The sequence below is a fragment of the Manis pentadactyla genome, chromosome 10, assembly GCF_030020395.1.
Source record: "Manis pentadactyla isolate mManPen7 chromosome 10, mManPen7.hap1, whole genome shotgun sequence".
NCBI lineage: Eukaryota > Metazoa > Chordata > Mammalia > Pholidota > Manidae > Manis > Manis pentadactyla.
This window is the reverse complement of record NC_080028.1, coordinates 24,882,299-24,902,331: the sequence shown is the minus strand read 5'-3', so window position 1 is coordinate 24,902,331 and position 20,033 is coordinate 24,882,299. Positions and strand designations below refer to the sequence as shown.

Genomic DNA, 20,033 nt, shown 5'->3' with positions numbered 1-20,033 from the left:
GAGAGAACAGCTTCTTTACTCAGTGATTCTGTCACATGAGTGAATGGGGTTGTAATGTGGAGAAGAAATGCTATGCAAAGAAAATGCTTTGCTCCATATGCCAGAAATCCTTTAGGACTGACAGGTAATACACTTAAGTTTGCTAAATGAATGAAAGGCTGGTAAGAGCCCGAGTGAGTGTCTAATCGTGAGAAGAAAGGTACCTGGATGTCCCGCGCACGCTCATAGGCCTGGTAGGCCACTTTCTCCTCGATGCTGGCCAGCTCCTGCTTCAGGTTGGCCGTCTCATGCTGGTGCAGGTCCGTCAGATCGTGGAGCTGGTCTTCCAATCTCTCGTACCTTTGCAAAGACAGGAGCTGATTCTGAGCGTGACATTTCAAAGGTCTTCCAATGGCACATTCTAGAAGGACGGCCTTTCTGCCTCACCACCAGCAGTGCCTCTTGGCTTGTTTTCATCCCCTGACACACTGTGTTTTCAAAACAATCAGTCTAGCTGTGTGGGAAGATGTTTTTGGATAACACTGAATTCCAACTCTAGAAAGGACTGGTCTCTTAGTCTGAACTCTCTGAACTAGTACTAAGGGTTCATGCAGACCAAATCTGGCTCTTCCACCCACTGCCCGCACAGTGCCTGCCAGCTCACGGCCACAGCTCTGGTGCGTCAGAGCCGTGAGGAGGGGACCACCTTCTACACCGACGCCAGTCCTGTATTCCCCAGGGCACACTGATTCTGAATGCATATTTCAGCTCTTGGAACTTAAGGGCCTATACAAAATTAAGCTCATTACAAATTAAAGATGGCTTATCAGGTGGAAATTCCAAAAGTCTAAATCTGAAGTAATAGAAGTATGAAGATTCTCATTCCCACCTCTTACTCCCCACAAGCCTGTGAGAGTAGAGACGTCATCCTATTTGCAAACTTTTAATGTTTACTTTGAAGCAGGAAACACTATTTAAGGAAGATACATTAGCCTGGGATGACTTCAATCAATGCCAGTTTTAGATGCTTATATAGGCCACATGGTAGAATGATTTTAAAAAAAAAGAGAGAGAGAGAGAGATCCTATGGCAATTATACTTCCATAAAAAAAGAAAAAAACAAAAAAAAAAAAAAACGGAAAAAAACCTTAATACATATTTAATTATTATTTTCAGATAGGACTTGATAGGTGCCTAATGTTGGTTGGTGTTACAAAAAGCCTCTTAAGGTAAGCAACATGCAGTGGCTGACTCGTGGAGATCACCAATGAGAACAAAAACAAAAACTGTCCTGAATCTATGTAAATGGATAACATTTTGTTCCAATGAGTACTAATTACTAGTATTTTTAGAGTCCCAAGCTATTCAGATGGAATGAAAGTCAATATTCTCTGGAAAAGCTGTGACTCAAACATAGTCCTTCTGTGACAAGGAAATCACAAAGATGTACACAGAAGGCTTTAAAAAACTGCTTCATAAAACATGAGAGCTGATAAGAGCCACATTTCTAAATTAACACATTTAAACCATGTATCAAATATAAAAACAACCTGTAAGCTAAATTTAAATTTTAAATATTACAATATGTAATGGGCATTTGCTTTTTAATCTACATATTTATGACACTCATTTAGACAAAACTTTTGGGGAATCTTTTTATTGGGAAAATGGTAGAAAATCACCTCATATTTGGGCATAAAAATTTTTTATTAGCTTTTACACATAAAAGCTAGCCAGCCTGACTTTTAAAATTAGCTAATATAACCCACAAGATTTGAATTTATACTTTACTCTTAAGATTGCTTTTGAAGCTTCTCCTAAGGTAAAAAGGTTAATGAGCAAAATATGGTACATAAAAAAGTGCACTTTGTATGAAGGCTTTGAGATTGATATACCAAACAAAATCTACCTTGTTGGACAATAAATTTGTTTTGCACTTGTCATTTATTATGGGGGGAAATCAAATACAGATCTATTAATTACTGTAATGACAGTTTAAAACAGAAATCCACTGAATCAGGAGCTTAATATGCACATGACTCACAGACTATACAGTAATATTTTAACAGAGCCACGCATATGATGTCTTTCTCTAAACTGTCAAACTCTAAGTCACAAATGACAAAATTTAGAATCATGAAGTACGGAAAGAACTATTGATTCCTAAATGCCTTTTGACCATATCCATATTTATGGAAGACACAACCGGTAGTAAGTCACTGTCAAGCAGTCTCTCTGCAGTTAGTGACTCCCACCGCTACAAGAATTCCAAGAGAATAGACAGAAATACCTGTATCTCTCCTCTTGCAGGGTCTGAGAAATAAAACCATATTCTCTCTTAAACTGCACCTTCAGCGCCTCGATGTCCTCGGCCAGCCGGGCCTGGGTGTCCTTGATCTCCCTCAGCTCCTCCAGAATCATGGCGAGCTTCCCCCGGCCGTAGGGCAGGCCGGCTCCGCCCGCCCCCGAGGACTGGTTCCCGCTGCTGTCGGCGGAGCCCGACGTGCCGCTCGAACACTCGTCGTCGCTGCCGTACTTAGGTTTGTTCACAACGGTGGCGCTGCCCCCGTAGGCCCTGGGACTTGCCTCGGGCCTAAACTCCTCTAAGGAATTTTTTAAGTGGGCAATATTGTCGGCACTGCCAAACTTATTCCGGATCAAATTGGCAAACTCCCTGGACTTACTGAAGACGAACACTGGCGGCGTGAGGGAGACCCCGGGCATGCCCGACTTACTGCTCTCCATGCTGTGGGGGGCCGTCCGAGACTTCGCCTGGGCATCTTTCAGAGAGGGCTGGATGTCCTTCAGGCTGTCTTTGGGGATGTCCTTCGAGCTTCGGGAGGCCCCGTTCTGTTCTATCTCCCTGAGCTTCCTATGATACTGTTCTAACTTCTTCTGCAGCTGGGCAATGGAGTGAGCTGATTTCTGATTCTTCTTCTCAAAGACTTGCTTGATACGGCCAGCCTGCTGCTTGTCCGCACTGTTGACCAGTTTCAGATACTCTGCAACATTCCCATCGCGGGACGTTTGCTCGATTTTTATCTGCTCTGTTACCTTTAGAATTTTCTGTTTCAGGCTGTCTGCACTAAGTTTGACCTTGTGGAAGTCCAGGATGCCATCTGGTACATCAAAGTTGAGGTTGGTGTCTGACCCGCCTCGGCGTATGTTCAAAGGCAGACTTAGGGTGTTCATGTCATGACGTTCTACCTAAAGGGGACGGGGAAGAAGAACTTTTTAAGATATGAAGCCAAAGGGACAGTTGCTGTGATACACTCTGAACACACAATAGACATTAAGTCCTGGATTTTCAAACTGTAAGTATTCACAGGACAAAAACTCCCCTGTTCTCTCCAGTTAAACACAATACAATCTAACTCCTTTCTACATCCACGTATACTAACTGTAAGATTCAGATTTCCCGATTTCTACCTGATTAACAATAACTGCTGGCTGCCAAGTAGAAAATGTATAAAAGAATGAGGTTACTGGTCAGTGCCAGTTTCCCAAAGTGCCCAGGTAACTGGGATGCACACCATGCCCTATTTCACTGTGAATTTCACCATTGTGGGAAATGCACCTAACTCAGAACTCAATCATTTAACAGGAGAATTAAAGGAAAAAAAGAAAAGGAAGTAAAGTTCCAGCAGGTACTTTCATCAATAAGAAATTATTTTCTTAATGGTGTCAGGAAACAGATGTGATGGAATAATATGGTGCAAGATTAATTTCAGTAATTGGGTAATACAACAACAGTATTAAGATGTGAAAACAACCCCAAACCAAAACCAAAGTGATTTTAAAAAAAGCAATAATACTAGACCAAGAGAAATAGCTTTCTCACTCAAGGGCCACCTGGGGCAAAGAACTGCAAAGTGTCACTGAGCATCTTGGCAAAGGGGGGAGTTGGTTTGTGCTCTAAAAGGGAGAGGCAAATGTTTTCTGCTGGCCAGGTATGGTGGGTGTTCATATGGGTTGTGCTGTTTGATCCTTCTGCACCAGGCGATTATACGTTAAATCCACATAATATTACATGTTGTAAATATGTTATATGCTGTGTTTTATGACATGCTATAAAAAGTTTTATTTAAGTTCTAAATAAAATTATATGTTAAATCCATATAATAAGTGGAAACAGAGACTTAAAGAGCCAGAATTTGAATCCAAGTCACCCTAACTCTGGTCCTCTTTCAGGATATTCTACCACTAGTGTTCCCAGAGGATTAAAAATAAATCTCTGTAGAGTCTGAACACAATATCTAAATAAAGGTTTGTAAGGTTTAAACTGAAGCATCTGATTTGTCAAGATTAACAACACTTTGATTAGAATAATACCTGGATATAGAGTCTACATAGAAATCCAATGGGTCACCTCAAGACAAATGCTGGGCATAGAAGCCACAGGGCATAAATATGCAAAGAGGTAAAAAGCTAACCTTTTCAAACAATAAGGCTTCTCTCTCACTTACCAACTTAACATTTCCCTGTATGGCCCCGGAAGATGACTGGTTAGCCAGAGACGGGTAAGATTCCTCAAGGGAGGAACAACATAAGACAGGCACAGTCGCAAGGGGCCATCAGGTGAGAAAATGGGGATCAGCAGAGGTGAGGCTTAGAACCTCCCCCCTCATGTTCTGAGAGAAATCTTCTGCATACATGGATGTTTATTGCCCTCGTCTAGCTCGGATTAACACATAGTCTACAGGCACACACCTGATCATCTACATTTGCTCTCTTACAACACTAAACTCTGTTTTCTACCTTTATCTCGTATCTACCTACCACTTCAGCATTTTATTAAAAATAATAATAATAAAGAGAGAAATGTGGTATCCACATATAAATCAAGTTTAAAAATCAAATGAATATTCATATTTGAACTGACTGTTTATAGTTCATAATGCATGAACAAAACCGAAAGCTTCTGTGATGACTGCCCTTGCACTGTTCACCATGTAACTTATTCACTATGTAAGAATTTGTTCTCCATGTAAGAACTTGTTCGTTATGCAACAGAAGATTGGAGACTGACGAAAATTAGGCTTGGGGTGGATTAATGATTGTGCATTGAGTATTGACCCCCCTATACAGAATTTTATTGTTGTTAACAACTATTTGATCAATAAATATGAGAGATGCCCTCACAAAAAAAAAAAAAAAAATATATATATATATATATATATATATAAACACACTTCCAATTGTAAAATAAATAAGTAACCGGGATGTAATGTATAGCATAAGGAATATAGTCAAAATATTGTAACAACTTGGTATGGTGATAGCTGGTACCTAGAATTATCATGTATATAAATGTTGAATCACTGTGTTGTACACCTGAAACTAATGCAATGTAATACTGTGTGTCAACTACCCTTCAATTAAAAAAAAAAAATTAATTAATTAATTTAAAAAAAAAAAGGGCAAATGGGAAAAATAGTTGAAGTATAAGAGTTACTGATAAAGGACCTGCAGCTATTTGTTAATGAAGAATTGTGCTTATCTTTTATTAGCTTTTGTTGGGCCTACCGTGTTTTAATTGATAACTTGCTTTTGAATATTTCACAAATATTTACCTTTTAAATGTTTTAGTAATGAAATAAATGTATTTTCTTAACCTTTAAAAAAAAAAAACGAAATCCAATGGGAGACAGTATTCAGCACAACTTATCTTTGTTTAGGGGATAGTAGGCTGAAATAGCCAAAAATTAGTAAGGTATTAACACATCTCACTCTGCCTAAGTGGCTACAACATGGGTTATTTCCATCAATGAGTATTAACACTTTGCCCTGTGAGAAATCATACCCAGGGCTTTTTCCCAGAGGAGGGAGGCCAGTAGCACAGGCGGACACAACTCCAGGTTGGTGGGTCAGGCCTCATTCACAAACTTGGTTTGTTAATGTTACTTCTTGGCCCCTCTCTTCCAACACACACAGTTTTGCAATGAGTAAGAGATTTTGGCTGTTTTATTTGGCAGAAGAGTGTCATACAGGAAAGGCTAGATGGAAATAAATGTCAAATCACTCTAAGATCAGAAAAAAGGATAAAGGAATTGTAACTTCACCAGGTCAAGAGGGAATGGTAGGTGTAGCGTATCAAGAAGCTATCTTATAATTATCTTCAAGTCCTATAGAGATGACCACAGGAAGCTCAAGCAAACTATGCACCTGTGGCTCACTAGCGGACCCAAACAGGACTGGGCCCAAATTATAGTAACAAGCAATGCACGAAATCTAGAAAATACTTAGGACACACAGGGTAATTAATGGCAACTGTACAATCATGCGGCTGCAAATTTTAATTCACTGGCACTCTCTGATGTTATTATACTACTCTACTTCGAATACCGCCCAAATTAAATAATACAATCTGGCCACTGTAAGGCCCTAGCTTAACTTTAAGGTCTCATGTGGCATCTAATGAATGCCATTCATCTTAAATGAACCATACAACCCAAAGTTCCCAGAACATTTGTGAATTTTCTATGGGTTTCCCATGAATTCGTGATGCATCTCCCATAAATTCACCAATGCCCAGCCACCCATCCACTTCTGCTTACCAAAATCGTACACAGCCTTTTTTTAAGATCCATCTAAAATCCCTCTTCTGCCATGAGGTTTCCCTAGTCCCGTCAGAAAGCTCCTTTCCCTCTGTGATCCTACATGTGCATTTGTGCATGCCTTCCCTCCTTTATTCAGCCATCCATGGATTTTAACCCCCCAGAATGTAGGAGCCTTCAGAGGAGAGGTTGCAGTAGTGCTAGCATTGTCCCTTATTCACAGGAGGCTGTCACTTTGCTGAACCGAAGTGACATCATTTTTCATTTCAGGAAGAGTCTAAAGTCATTTAAGATACATTTTAATAGAATTAAAAAATGGCTTTGAAGTTGTGTCCATACAAACCTGACAATTCCAGATAGAGATGTTTTCCCAGTAGCTAGGTAGTAAGTTCTACATGATTGCAAACTGATTCAACTAAATGGAGATTTCCTGAGTATCAATGTGCAAGAAGATATACAAATACAAATAAGGGACTTTTAAGCTTTAGAGTATAATTTACACACAGAAAAGAGCACATTTTGTAAGTATAAAACTTGATGAATTTTCACAAACTGAACCTACTCTGTAACAAGGATCCAGTCACAAGAACAGAACAGAAGCTTCCTTCTGCCACCTGCTCACAATCACAACTACATCACCCCCACCTCTAGGGCTAACACAAACCTCACTTCTAGCATCATACATTAGTTTTGACCTAATATATCAGGTGTACTTGTAATTTTTGCTCCACATTGCTTGTGAGATCCCTAAGAAATTGTTTCTGCCTTCTGGAACTCAGGCAGTTTAAGTTATTTTAAAAAATAACTTGTTATTATTTTTTTAAATCCTGCTTGGTATTCAGTACTGAGAAGTTCACCACAACATTTGAGAAGACAGAGGTTTTTATACCATACCAAACACTGTAATAAGTCATTACCTGTTCCTTCTTTAATTCTCAACCCCACTGCAGCTGGCCATCCAACTCCGGAGTCTCATTCTCTTGCAGACCGCTGGGACAGGGCAGCCTCATATACAAAGGAATGTTTACGCACAGATGGCTGGCTGACTTTTGGCTTACTTTAAAGTTACAACAATGCTTGGCATGTTCTCAAGAGCCCAGGTTGGGGAAAGCAACAGCATTAAAAGCTCAAAGCAATCAATCTTACTGCTTGTCAGCAAATCTCAGTGAAAAGTGTTTGACAAGGGTAGAAAGTTGGAACCATTGCTGGGCCACACCTTTCAGCTTTATAGCCCTAGCTCTGCAGGATAAATTAAGAGCCAGCTATACACATCATCACTAGATGCCCATACATCCCTGAATTCAAACTGAAATTCTGTATACATGCTTGGAAGAAAGCTGTGAGAGACCTCAATTTAATCTGCATTTGGTCCTGAGGTCTACCGCACAGCACAGCTCAGGGAGGAGGGCAAAGGTTCATGGGTCACCTGGAGTCAACGTGCACGTGGACTGTGTGGTTCAGGAGCCGGATGTTCCAGTTTGGGCACAAACATTAACTGGCTATGGATTCATAGATAAATCCAGTCACATCTGTGGGGTTTGAGTTCCCAGCTACGGAGTAAGGAGACATAACTAGACAATGCAGGGCTAACACTGCAAAACCCATGAAATGGAATTAAAGCTTTTTTTTACTATGAGATGATATCACAGACTAGTCAAGACCTTGGGCTCTGGAGACAGATTGCTTTGGTTTCCATTTGGCACAGCTCTTAGGAGCTGTACGACCTTGGAAAAATGACTTAGCCTCTCTGTGCCTTGGTTTCCTCTTCTGTAAAATGGAGATACTGATTCTTTAAAGAGTTGTGAGGAACACATGAAATAATGCTCATAAAGTGCATAAGGAATTCCTGGTAAAGAGAATGGTTACAGTAAAGGTTTGCTATTGTTACCATCGCAGTTTCATTTAAAAAGGTACATATGTAAAAACTGAAAGGTGAACAAGCTCCAAAGTGTTAACAATGGTTATTGTTACACAGTGGGGTTAAGAGGAGTCATTCTTTTTATTACGCTTTTGTCTTTTCCAACTAAAAAAAAATGAACATGAATTATTTGGCAAAACAGATGCTGTTTTAAAAAATGACTGCTAAAAATGATCCCTTCTGTTCTTCTGGAATTACTTGGCTCTTATTACCTTACATGAAAGGCAGATCTCCAGCATCCTAATGAAAAGCCATTCCTAATTATGTTTTCCTTCTGACAGCAGAAACATTTCCACTGTCACCTCAATGTTCTGGAACAAAGGCTAAGGAAAAGCCTAAGCCCTGGACAGACACCAAAAGCTGACGCTGTGCCGTCCCTGCAGCAATCTGGGCCCCAGCACAATGTCAGTGCACTTGCCTTACTCCCCAGGATGCCAGGCACAACTCAGTCATGGCCTGGGCTGCTCCTGCACAGTGCTCAGGTCTGCAAACAGGGCTGCCTCCCAAGACGTTTCATACTTACCCCTGAGGGCTCCAGAGGGACATCAACAAAAAGGGAAGGATAGCTAATGCAGAAGCACACCACCCAGCCCCAACCCAGGAAATGGGGGTAGCCGGCTCCTGTGAGCACGAGGAGGGCGCGGCAGGAGCCCCTGAGGCTCTGGGGGTCACAAGACAGCCAGAACAGAACGTGCAGGGGTATAGAGAGACAGCTGAAGTGGGGTATGGGTAACAACCACCTGCCTTATCCTCAGGCTAGACACAATGAACCTTTGCTCACAGAAAAGCTGCTTGAGCTCAGTCATGTGAGGAAAAGGTCAGGTCCTTCAAACAGGCAGTCATTTCTCAGGCAGGAGAGGGTGGTTTTACAGATAGGTCCACAGCAGAGCTGTAAGTGCCCAAAGGTACTTGCTCATCTTTGAGGCCTAAGTGTCCTAGTCAACAGAGCTGACATTCAGTACTCTTACTTGTTTTAGCTGAAATCTAACTTCAGGTCTAGAGTCAAGGGTTTGTTTCTATGACGTGCCAGTCAGAGTGTGCTAGGCTTTGCTGTGGTGATAAGAAGTGCAAAAGTCTCAGTGGCTTAAAAAAATGGTTTATTTCCTGCTTGTGCTAACAATTCTACTCCAAATCAGCTGAGGGGCCCAGGCGGGGATGTAGCCTCCACAGTTTGGGATGCTGCCTGGGGCCGTGGCAGAGGAGCAGGGAGCCAGGTGACGTCCACCAAGAGAGACACCTGTGGCTCCCTCCGCTCCCTACACTGGCTCCACCTAACTTCAGGGGAGGCACAGGACAGAGAAGTACAATCCTCCTGCATGCCCAGGAGGAAGAATGCCATGTGAGTGACATGGGTGCTATCTTATTTGTTCAAATTCTGAGATAGGTTCTACTTATTAACATTTTACAAATGAGAAAACTAAGCACAGAGAAGTTAAGTGAATTGCCTAGGGGCACACAGCTAGTAAATGGTAGAGCTAGGATTGAAATCCAAGCCATCCGTCTCCAGAACCTCCCTCCCTAACAACAATGACTGAGTACTTTTATTATGAGTCAGTTTTTTTGTATTCATATATTTTTCATATCAGCCCTGTTTTATGAGAAAAGCAAGGTTTGTAAAGAATATATCTGTTTCTTGAGGCTCACAGATAATAAATAGCTTTGCTGAGGCTCAACTCAGATCTATGAAATATGCAAGACTTTGCAAGATCTGTATTAGCTCAGCCACCAACCATGTGAGAACCCATCCGCGGTGTCCCTAACACAGTCATCCAGGCTTGTGGGAACACTGCGGGTTTGACTCAGACTACTTTGTCAGAAAATTCGCCCCCAGGTTGAACTTGAACTCATTATCCATGTAACTTCCTATCCAGGGCCCTGCTGTGGCAGGCTGTAGTCACACCAATCTCAGGTTTGGTGCAGCCTGTGAAATCCACTCCGCTTCATCCATGCTCTGTAATATAAACAGTGATTGAGGCAAAATAATTTTATGAGGATAAGAAAGCTTATTACTTTTACAGAATCATGTCCACACATTTACAATCACTAAGAGAAGAAAGGGAATGAGAGAAATGGAAGGTAAAAATCAGAAAAGTAAGACAAAGGATCTGTGGAGAAGCAGCAAGCCAAATCTAAAGGCCTAACAAGTGACGGGTTGATATCTGGACACATGGGAAGGGACATTCAGTAGTTAAGCTATGGTTTTCCTGGGAAGAAGGGAAGACACTCCTGCATGTGCCGGGTGATGAGGAACTGAAGGAGGAACCTTTGTATATTCCACCAGAAGAGCCTGAGCTGTGAGTGTCTGCTCCCGGTAGTACGTATGACACTACTGAGCCATCTTCCCTCTTGCTACCCTGTGGTCACTTGATGTATCCTTGCAAAATGTCTCACCAATCAGTGAGCATGGAACCAGGGAAGCTACTAAAATCACTGGGTCCTGGCACCCAACGCTTGGTTTTCTTGCTAACTGAGCTAGCCTAAACTGTAAAAACAACTCTGAAGGCTGGATAAGCATCCTGGTCATGATATAACTAATACATTCATATGGACACCTATACAGAATATTCAATATCTAAGTTTTAGAAGAAAGTGACTTTCCCCTATTACATGCTAGAAATAAAAAAATATTAAACACCTTCATGTAGCATCCAAAGGGATATTTTATTAGTAAAGTGTAGTAGTAAAATGTTTGTTCTAATTTGTTTAGACAAAGAACACTTCCTTTCCTAGTTCAAATTTGACAACAGTACACTCTGAACTAGGTTCAGCATGTACAGAACAGGAATTGAGTCACTAGTTTTACATACAGGTTTTATTTCCCCTCCTTCTTCCTCTTAGCATCTCTGACAAAAGAAATTCTGTAGCCTCAAAAGGTTCTATTTCTTGACTGCAGGTAAAGTAAATCTCATTACTCTGGAATTAAGAACCATTGGTAACAGGGGCTGGAATACATGTGCCTCTGATAGCCCAATCCTTTATCCAAATTAACAGAGTGAAGGAGATTAGGCGAAGTGTTTAAGATTCTCAAAAACAAAATTTTCAAACATCTTCAAGCACTTACAAACACTTGATACTGTAATTAGAAATAATTATCTTCTAATTAAGCATCTACCAGGCAACAGTGGGGTAACCCACTTTGTGTTACATGCACTAGAAAAAAAGTATTTCTTCAAAATAGCTTATAACTCACACTTTTAAATAATACAGACTAATCCCTTACAAAATTGGTCAGACCTCACAAAGATTTGCTGTATATTGTATCATCTACATAAGAATTAAAGGAGGAAAAAGGCCAGATTAAAAAAATATATTAATTGTGCCCTGAGTGGTGGAAGGAGGGGGCTCTGGTGATGAAAAGCAAGAGACTCCTGCTTAATGCCAAGTGCAAGGACAGCCAAGGGCCCCTGGGGAGGGACTGTGGGGTATGTGAGGCGACCCCCAGGAGGCCCATCTCTAAGAAGGGGAAGGAGGCCTGTGTACCTCAAAAACACACAAGATTGGGAAAGGGAAGTGAGCACCTGACTGGCGCCCCTCACCTCTGTGGGCCTGCGCCCTAAGAACCCGGCCTTCTTTCAGGAAGGGCTCCAGTTCCTTCTTGTGGGTTGATTTGGGATGGGGAGTTCTGAAGAAGAGGAAGCAGGAAGCCCCAATTTTAGGACTAAATGTGAAATAAATGTCATTGTGGCTTTTAGTTTCCATACACAGAAGAAGCTGAGGGAAGGGATGAGTGCAAATCTCTGAGAACTAAACTAAGGAATCTGGACTGCCCACTTGCCTGGAGGGATGAGGAGAGGTGGGAATACCACGTTCCACTCCTGGAGAACCACCGCCCAAGGATTGAGGGGGCAGACGCAGCTCTAAAGGAGGAACAGAAATGGGCCTCCGAGGCCCTAGGCAGTGAGCAGAACAGAATGGCCGTCCTAGTAGCGCCAGCCCCAGAGGCAGCCTTCTCCTTTTCCTACAGCATTTATTCACAGCCTCTCTTATCCTCAAAACACGGAGCGTAGGCATTCTTGGGAGAGACATGTGCTTACCCTAAGTTTCTGAATGATAACTACAAAGCCAGTACCGTCCTGCCATCTTCCAGCACATCCAGTCTGAACCAGGTCTTTGAGGAGTCCTCAGCCCCCTCTTAGACACACACAACAATGGATAATTTCATATGAGGGCCCCTGATCTGCAACAGAAGTTAGACCTTCAGAGCTGGAAGAACTCTTGGAGATCCCATTTGGCCTAATGCCTGTTTTAAAGAAGCAGCTTGAACACAAACCCAAAGAACTTTTCATTTCAATCCACGCTCAATTCATTATGTATCGGTGTCCTACACAAAAGGGAAAGTGATTAGTGTACTAACTATAGCTTCTTAGATAAACATATCAAGTGAATATAATAGTCACAGTATGATAGGGATGTCTATCAGATAACAATAATTATGTTTCCCTTTTTGCCTTGGATGTTTGGAAGCTCAAAACCAAACTTAAGAGTAACTGTTAGATGTGGTGATTAGCCTTTTTGCTTTCCCCTCCTTTTTTTTGACGTTCAGATATTATTGCTACTCTAACTATATTTTCCACGTGCCTTATCACAACCTGACTCTTAGTGAAAAGAGGTAGGTGTACATTAACCTATAGATGCTAGATAGGTCATCCTGCCTGGAGATGAACACTGTATTCTCACTCCCATATGTAAGAAGGAGAATGGGGCCAAACACATCCAGCTCATGAACTGGCATGGCTACTTCTATCTCCCCTTGTCAGGGCACCCAGAGAAAGCCATACCAAAGGTCACAACTTGACTCATGTCCTTCAAGAAGTTGCTTAGTAAGACTGAGCCACAAACTAGCACTTGGACCCAAAGTTCATTCCCAGAGCAAACCTAAGCCCCACGATTAAGTCATTCTCTGCAGGTCAGGGTTTAATGTGTTTTTGATACTATAACAAATACTAAAGGAAAGATATGTACTGGATACTTTACAGTAAAGAATTTTGTTATAAATGGGTCAGAACACTATTAGTCATCAGACAGGGCTTAGAAATATCATACTTAGTTTTGAGGGAATAGAAGGAAAACATCCATATTTATTTCTTTCCCTTTTGCAACACTGAAGTTATTTCCTCTGAGCAATTTTATTTTTTCTAATGTAAGCCAGAAGTAGTATCACCAAAGAGCAATTAGAAATTAAAAGCCACCTTTAGGTCTACCAAAATAATAAATAGCCTTACATTAAAAGAAAAAAAATTTAATGTTCATGAAAAGTACATTCAATCAACATTTTAGTATTGATTTCTAGTATGGAAAAACAATCTTACTCTTAAGTTGTGTTGGGCCTTCAAATGAAGCCAATCAATATAGAAACTATGACTTCTTGGGCCAAATAAAATTCTTTTTACAAGATAAATCAGATCATGTCCTGTTCCTTTTGAAAACCTTTGAAGTTCCCTAACTGTGAAATTATTAGCAAAGTATTGAAAACTCTCTTGATCAGGGTCCTACCTTAGCCAGATCCCAGTAGACTTATCCATAATGGTATTTTGAGCACATCTATGCACCAGGCACTAGTAAGGATGGAGCTTTGTATACACTCTCATTTAATCCCCCAACTCCAAGAGGTACATGTCACTATCTATGCTTTATAGATTTGGAATGGGGAGGCATCAACTAAGTTGTGATTACTGCTAAACACCAAACCAGAATTTGTACCAAGGTCTAAGCTTTTAATCTTCATCTTATTCTGTTAGCCTAAAAAGTCCCTGAATACTGCATGCACTTTCCTACTTCTGTAGGTCAAGGGCCTGCTAGTTCCTCACGCTAGTGTGGCCTCCAACGCTTTTAACCCCAATTACCATTCAAGGACCATTCCAAACACTGACTCTTCCACAAAGCACCCCCCATGCCCAGATGGGATTGATTGTTTCCTTTGTGCTCTCCCCCAAATTTGCATTTACCCATTACAGTGCTTATTCTGCAACGTGTTTGTGTGACATTTGCTCCCCCACTATCTTGAGACCTCAAGGGAAAGAATGTCTAATAAGCCACCCATGTCCTGCCCTACATTCTTCTTCAATAGGACCTTCGTTATCTGTTGCATGAATCAATGGTTGACAAACAGCCAACTGGGGCAGCCAGTCACCCTTCATGTTTACATTCTTTCAGCTGCTCACAGTGAGGGCAAGAGCAGCCTGCAGTTGAATCGGCTTTCAAGACAGACTGGACTGCGGACTGTTAATGGCATTTGATTCATGGAAAAGATCAAATATTCAGGAAATTGCTATGTCTTGTGGTTCTCTGTCGCTCTAAGCAAAAACTGGTGACCAGTTACCAAATGATAAGTATAAAATCCACAGTGTGCAGAAGATGCAGGTATTGTCCCTTCCTCTCTAAGTGACATTTTTCCCTCAGTTACCCTCATAACTGTTGCAGAAAACCCAGGTATCTGCTCCTTCTAACACACCCATTTTAACTCAATCCATTATTTATGATGGCGTAAGAAAGCAGGCTTGTAATGCACTAAATGAAAACCTTTTAAAAATAATGCATCTATTGTACCAGCAAGATGATCAAGTGTAGTGCCCTGTCCCTTAGGAAATCACAATTCAATAGAATGTGAACATGAAAATAAAGGAGTCATAAAGTCTAAGAAGACAATGACTTGTTTAAAGGGCAAAAGCAGGCCTTCAAGAAGACTGGTCTGAGAGAGGACAGGAGCTCAGCAATATTAATTCAAATTTATTTAAAAAAGAGAAGCTACCAGCTAAGGACTTACTTAAATTAAACATCATAGAATTTTCTAAATCTTCACATACATTATTTTATGCTTTCCTTTCAAGAATCTGAGATTAGAAATAATTACCCCTATTTTATGGATGGGAAAAATAAGTAACTTGTCTGAAATCATAAAGCTAGTGAGTGGCAGAGCTGTGATTCCAGCTGGCTCCAAGGTCTGGGCTCTAATAATAGCCTCATCTTTTATTGAGGATACACATGCCAGACCTTTTACTAGCCATGAAAATGTTTCCCATACCCCTACAATCCCTAAAATTTAGTTTATTTAAGTACATATGGTAGAGAAACGAGAAAGGCAAATACTAACAGACAGCTTTAGACAGTTTTTGGTGCCACAAGGCAATTACTAGAGATGTTCCCAATTTGACATTAATAAGTAAGAGAAGAAACTAGCTTAAATCCACTATATCTTAAATGAAAAATGTGGGCCACTTCTGTTTTAACCACTGTAATGATTCTCCACACCAGTGAAACATGCCAGTATGCACATAATCTCCCTCTTCTGCCTAAAGCCCTAGTAGGTACTGTAATCATTAGCGGCTGTCACCAAGATGCAGTAAGAGAAGGCTTCCTTCTCCCAAGCCACAGAACTTTAAAAGCACCAAAGCTTTGTACTTCGGAGAGAAAATAGTCCTCTAGGAACATACTGCTTTGTAATTTGGGAGAAAGGAAACTACAAAGAAAGAAACTGAATTGTGGATTGTGATTTTTCAGATAAACACTACACCATGACCCTTCTGAGGACCAAATTCTATATTTGGGATGACTATATTTCCAAACAAAGGGGACAGCCTTCCAGAGCCTACTCACGATGCTTGCAGCAACCAGTCGGCTCAGATTCCTAGGAAAGCCCTGATTCTAAAACCATGTGTCCAAATAGTGGTTAACTGTAACCCAAGAGTTGCATGGGTTAGTGGTTAAAAGCACTGATGCAGAGCTAGACTGTGTGGGTTCAAATTCCAGCTCTGACACATTAATTGTGTCACTGTGGGCAAGTTGCTTATTCTTTCTATGCCTCATCTGTAAAGTGGGGACAGCGGTATCTACTTCTCAGGGTGATGATGAGGATTAAACGCATTCATATTTGTGAAGTACTTGGAACAGGGCCTTGTACAGAGTAAGTGCTCTAAGGGTAGGCTATCATTTATTAAACACAACATACCCCAAATAGGTGGCAACTTTAGGAAGTCCAGAGCCAAGAACAATAATGCTGCTGTTATCACAATTAAGGTCTTCCAGGAGAAGCTGGTAATTGTCCACACCCACACCCAGTTCCTGGAATCTGCTGGCGGATGCATATGCATATTGCAACAGACAGTTGGGAGGAGAAAAGACAATGAGGTCTCAAACACATACCAGGAGGTCCTGTAAAGATCAAATTTCAATAAAGGAAATGAATAGTAAAGATAATTTTTAAAAGATGCCTACCCACCCAAAAGAACACCCAGTATTTGAGTGATTTAATCTCACTTTTGAAAAGTTTCAGGACCTCAAATGACTAAATTTTAAAACCTCAATGTCTGGTCCTTAATTTTTTAAATGATTGTCACTAGTCTTCTATATTGCTATTTTCAGTAAAACTAGGACTCTAAGGCCCTAACACTTCCCAGCTGAGACAAAACAAGGGAAAATTGCATTTAAAAACTTACCTAATGATTATAACTTGCTACTGTCTCCAAAAAAGCCTCTTAAACTAATTCTTGAGGGTATGATTTCATGGAAGCCAGGAAGTTCGTTTTTATAGAAAATGTGTGTTCTTGGACCAGGCTATAGTTAATTCCATGCCCTTATCTACCAGTGGCATCATTCTTTAATTTTATCCAGGTTCTCTCTCTTTCACCCTTATTCAAAGTGTCACTGAATTCTGTTATTTCTTTGTCCAGTAATTTCCCTTTAGATTGACCTTCCTTGCTACTCCCCAGGTCCCTCTACCTGAATCCAGACCTCACTCCCTATCTCACCTACATAAAGGGCAGTAGTTAAACCAATTTTCATTGTTTTCAACTTTCTACTTCTTCAACCCAACCCACGGGGAGCCCTCACACTGACCTTGCAAACGTCCATGTTCCCACCGCCCAAGAGGTGCAACAGCTCCTCCTTTCACAAAGGAACTGGGTTCCTCCCCCGAGGAGTTTTTCCTATGCCAACTATCCAATATCTTCCTCCTTCCTTCTACCCCCCACCAGACAGAGCTCAGCTCTCTGTGACACGGAACGCATTTCTGTTTTCTCTTTAACCTCAGTGTTTCCATCATTCCCTTTTGGACGTATCACTTCCAAGGCCTCTGTCTTACTCAAATCCTACCATCCCTTCAAAATTTCTTTCCTGAGGTCTTTCCTGCCATGTTACTTCTTCCCATTCTGAACCACCTGGGCTCCTATTAATGTGGCTGAATGGGATCCTAGTTGTTCTATCTTGCTTGTTGGATTTTTAGGGTACTGAAAGTATTCATTTTTTTAGACGCCATATGACACTCAGCACAGAACAAGGAGTATCACTGAGTGGCAAGTACTGATTTATGAAACCAACTTCTGTAGGCCATAAAGCAGTATATTCCAAATTCTGGATGAGACCCACAGTAAGAAGTACATATTTACCAAGACACACATACATACATATGTGCATGTATATACACACATGTAATAGAAAGACAAGTTTATAAAATAATTTTATTACATGCAATGCAACTGTATTTAAAAAAAGCACGGTTAGCTCATTTTTTAGACAATTGCATATTAGGAAATGATAACTAATTTTGTTAGGGTATGTTAATTGTATTAAAAAGTCCTAGTTTCTATACATGTCAGAAACACACACACAAAAGGCAAATATGAACATTTTTACTTGTTAAATCTGGATAAGGTGGATGTGTACTTGCTGTACTATCTCGTCTGATTTTCCATATAAAAATGTAAAATGATCCTCATCATTCATTAAATTCATTTCATGACCAACAAATGGGTTTCAATCCTGTTCGAAAAATAGTGTTTTATCATTAGGAAGAAGACGAACCAGTTGTTTCTATGTTTGCTGATTATATTTCAGGAGGCTCTACCATAACGATCAGTGCTCTGTGGTGACTTCCTGGCTGGTGGGTCAACAAAGGACTCAGTTTCCTACTGCTGTAAGCCCACTGATCTCTCCTTCAACATCCTTCCTGTGAAACTTCCTATGAATCACTCTTACCTTAGTAGGAAGGTATAAGATAAAGGACTAGTTTAACACTTGCAGAGATCACAGAATCAGAACTTATCCTCAGACTTCTCATCCTAAGAAGGATCTCTGCGGTTCCCACGAAGGCTTTAAAAGGATGGTATCTGGGAACAGCAAAAGTTCAAGACGATGCATAGAAACTGAACAGGTGAATGAAAACAAACATGTGCACTGGTTAAAACTTTCCCCCTTCCTTCTCCTTTAAGAAGTGGTCCTAATACAAGACTACTGAACAGAGTCACTAACACCTCATTTAAGTAACACTAAGAGGGAAGTGTTATAGATGAGGGAATGGAATTTCTAGAAAATTGAAGTTCTTGCCATTTAAGGGCCAACATTTTAAGTCTTGGCTGATGATGGATTTCTAAATTTCTAAATTCCCAAGCCTGTTTTCCTACTGACTGGAGTTATCCATATGACCAAGTTTGAATTGTGACACAGCATCATGACCTCAGGAAGAAACTTGTACTAGATCGACTGGAGACCTATTGTCTATTAACTCTTGAGTCTTAGGTCCTTTTTTTGAGAAAATAAGGTGGCTGAACTTCACAACCTCTAAGGCCTTTGTAGCTCTTCTAACTTGACAATTCTGTCACTATGAAGTCTATGAAGCTGGCATCCTTAAGCACATGCCCACAATCACAAATGGTTTATTTACCCTTCCTTATGATGAGCCTTATTCACCAAAACGAAAACGCAGCAAAAAGCAGTTAAAAACCATACTGCAGCAAGTGAAAAGAATGAATTCTTAACACACAAGACAGATGAGCCTCAATAACATCGAACTTAATGAAAGAAACCACACACAAAAATGTACATACTGTGTGACTCCAGTGCTATGGAGGTCAGAGAGTGCTGAGGAGCAGGGGTGGGGAGAATGGTCCACCAGAAGGGGGCACCAGGGCATGCTGGGGTGCACACACAGGTAAAAATCAGATTCTGTACTGCAAGTAATTCCTCAAAAAAGTGAAAAATAAACTTAGACAACAAAAAAACAGGACCTGTAAAAATTACTACTTTATCTTTACAGTATCTATAACACTGCAGAGACTCAATGACTTAATGTTGATTAACATACAATATTGTTCAATATTAGCAGGAAAAGAACTTTAATTTCACTAGTGTGTCATTCATACTGCATTTTGTCAGCTCTTAAACTTTTTTAAAGTTTCCAAAACCTTTCATGATTGTAGCTAATAAATATTTGTTTTTAGTACTGGAATACAAAAGAGCAAATGCACAAAACACACACACAAAAAGAGTAGACATCTGTATGGGATACTAGCAAGGCACTAGTATTAGTGGTGTAACTTAACTAAATACATCTGATTTAGACATAAAAAGATTTAATCTTAAATTCTACAAAATGCAGCAAAATTCTAACTACCTTATTGATACACACTGCAAATGCCCTGGTCTGTTACATAAGACCTATTTAGAAAGCCAATATTTCTCAAAAGAGGTGGAATTTAACTAAAAGCACACAAAGTACAATTAGGGCTTACTTCACTTTAGACCAAATGTTTTTATGATAGTTTATGGAACCAATTAATTTAGGTTCCAAGCCAGACTCCCCAAATACA

General features: G+C 40.5%; 1 protein-coding gene across 18 annotated transcripts in view; it reads right to left on the bottom strand.

Moving 5' to 3' along the window:
* The window catches only part of TMCC3 (transmembrane and coiled-coil domain family 3), a 271,029-nt gene that overhangs the window by 5,063 nt on the left and 245,933 nt on the right, over positions 1–20,033 (bottom strand). For 16 of the 18 annotated variants that reach the window (XM_036891128.2, XM_057486505.1, XM_036891135.2 and 13 more), the window contains 2 exons: positions 2,270–3,186; positions 204–339 (listed from right to left, as the gene is read on the bottom strand). In XM_036891128.2, coding sequence (XP_036747023.2) covers positions 204–339; positions 2,270–3,186 — 1,053 coding nt within the window. Of the gene's footprint in view, positions 1–203; positions 340–2,269; positions 3,187–7,453; positions 9,039–9,422; positions 9,505–20,033 lie in introns of those variants that run through there. The other 2 variants (XM_057486507.1, XM_036891136.2) reach the window with 2 other exon arrangements.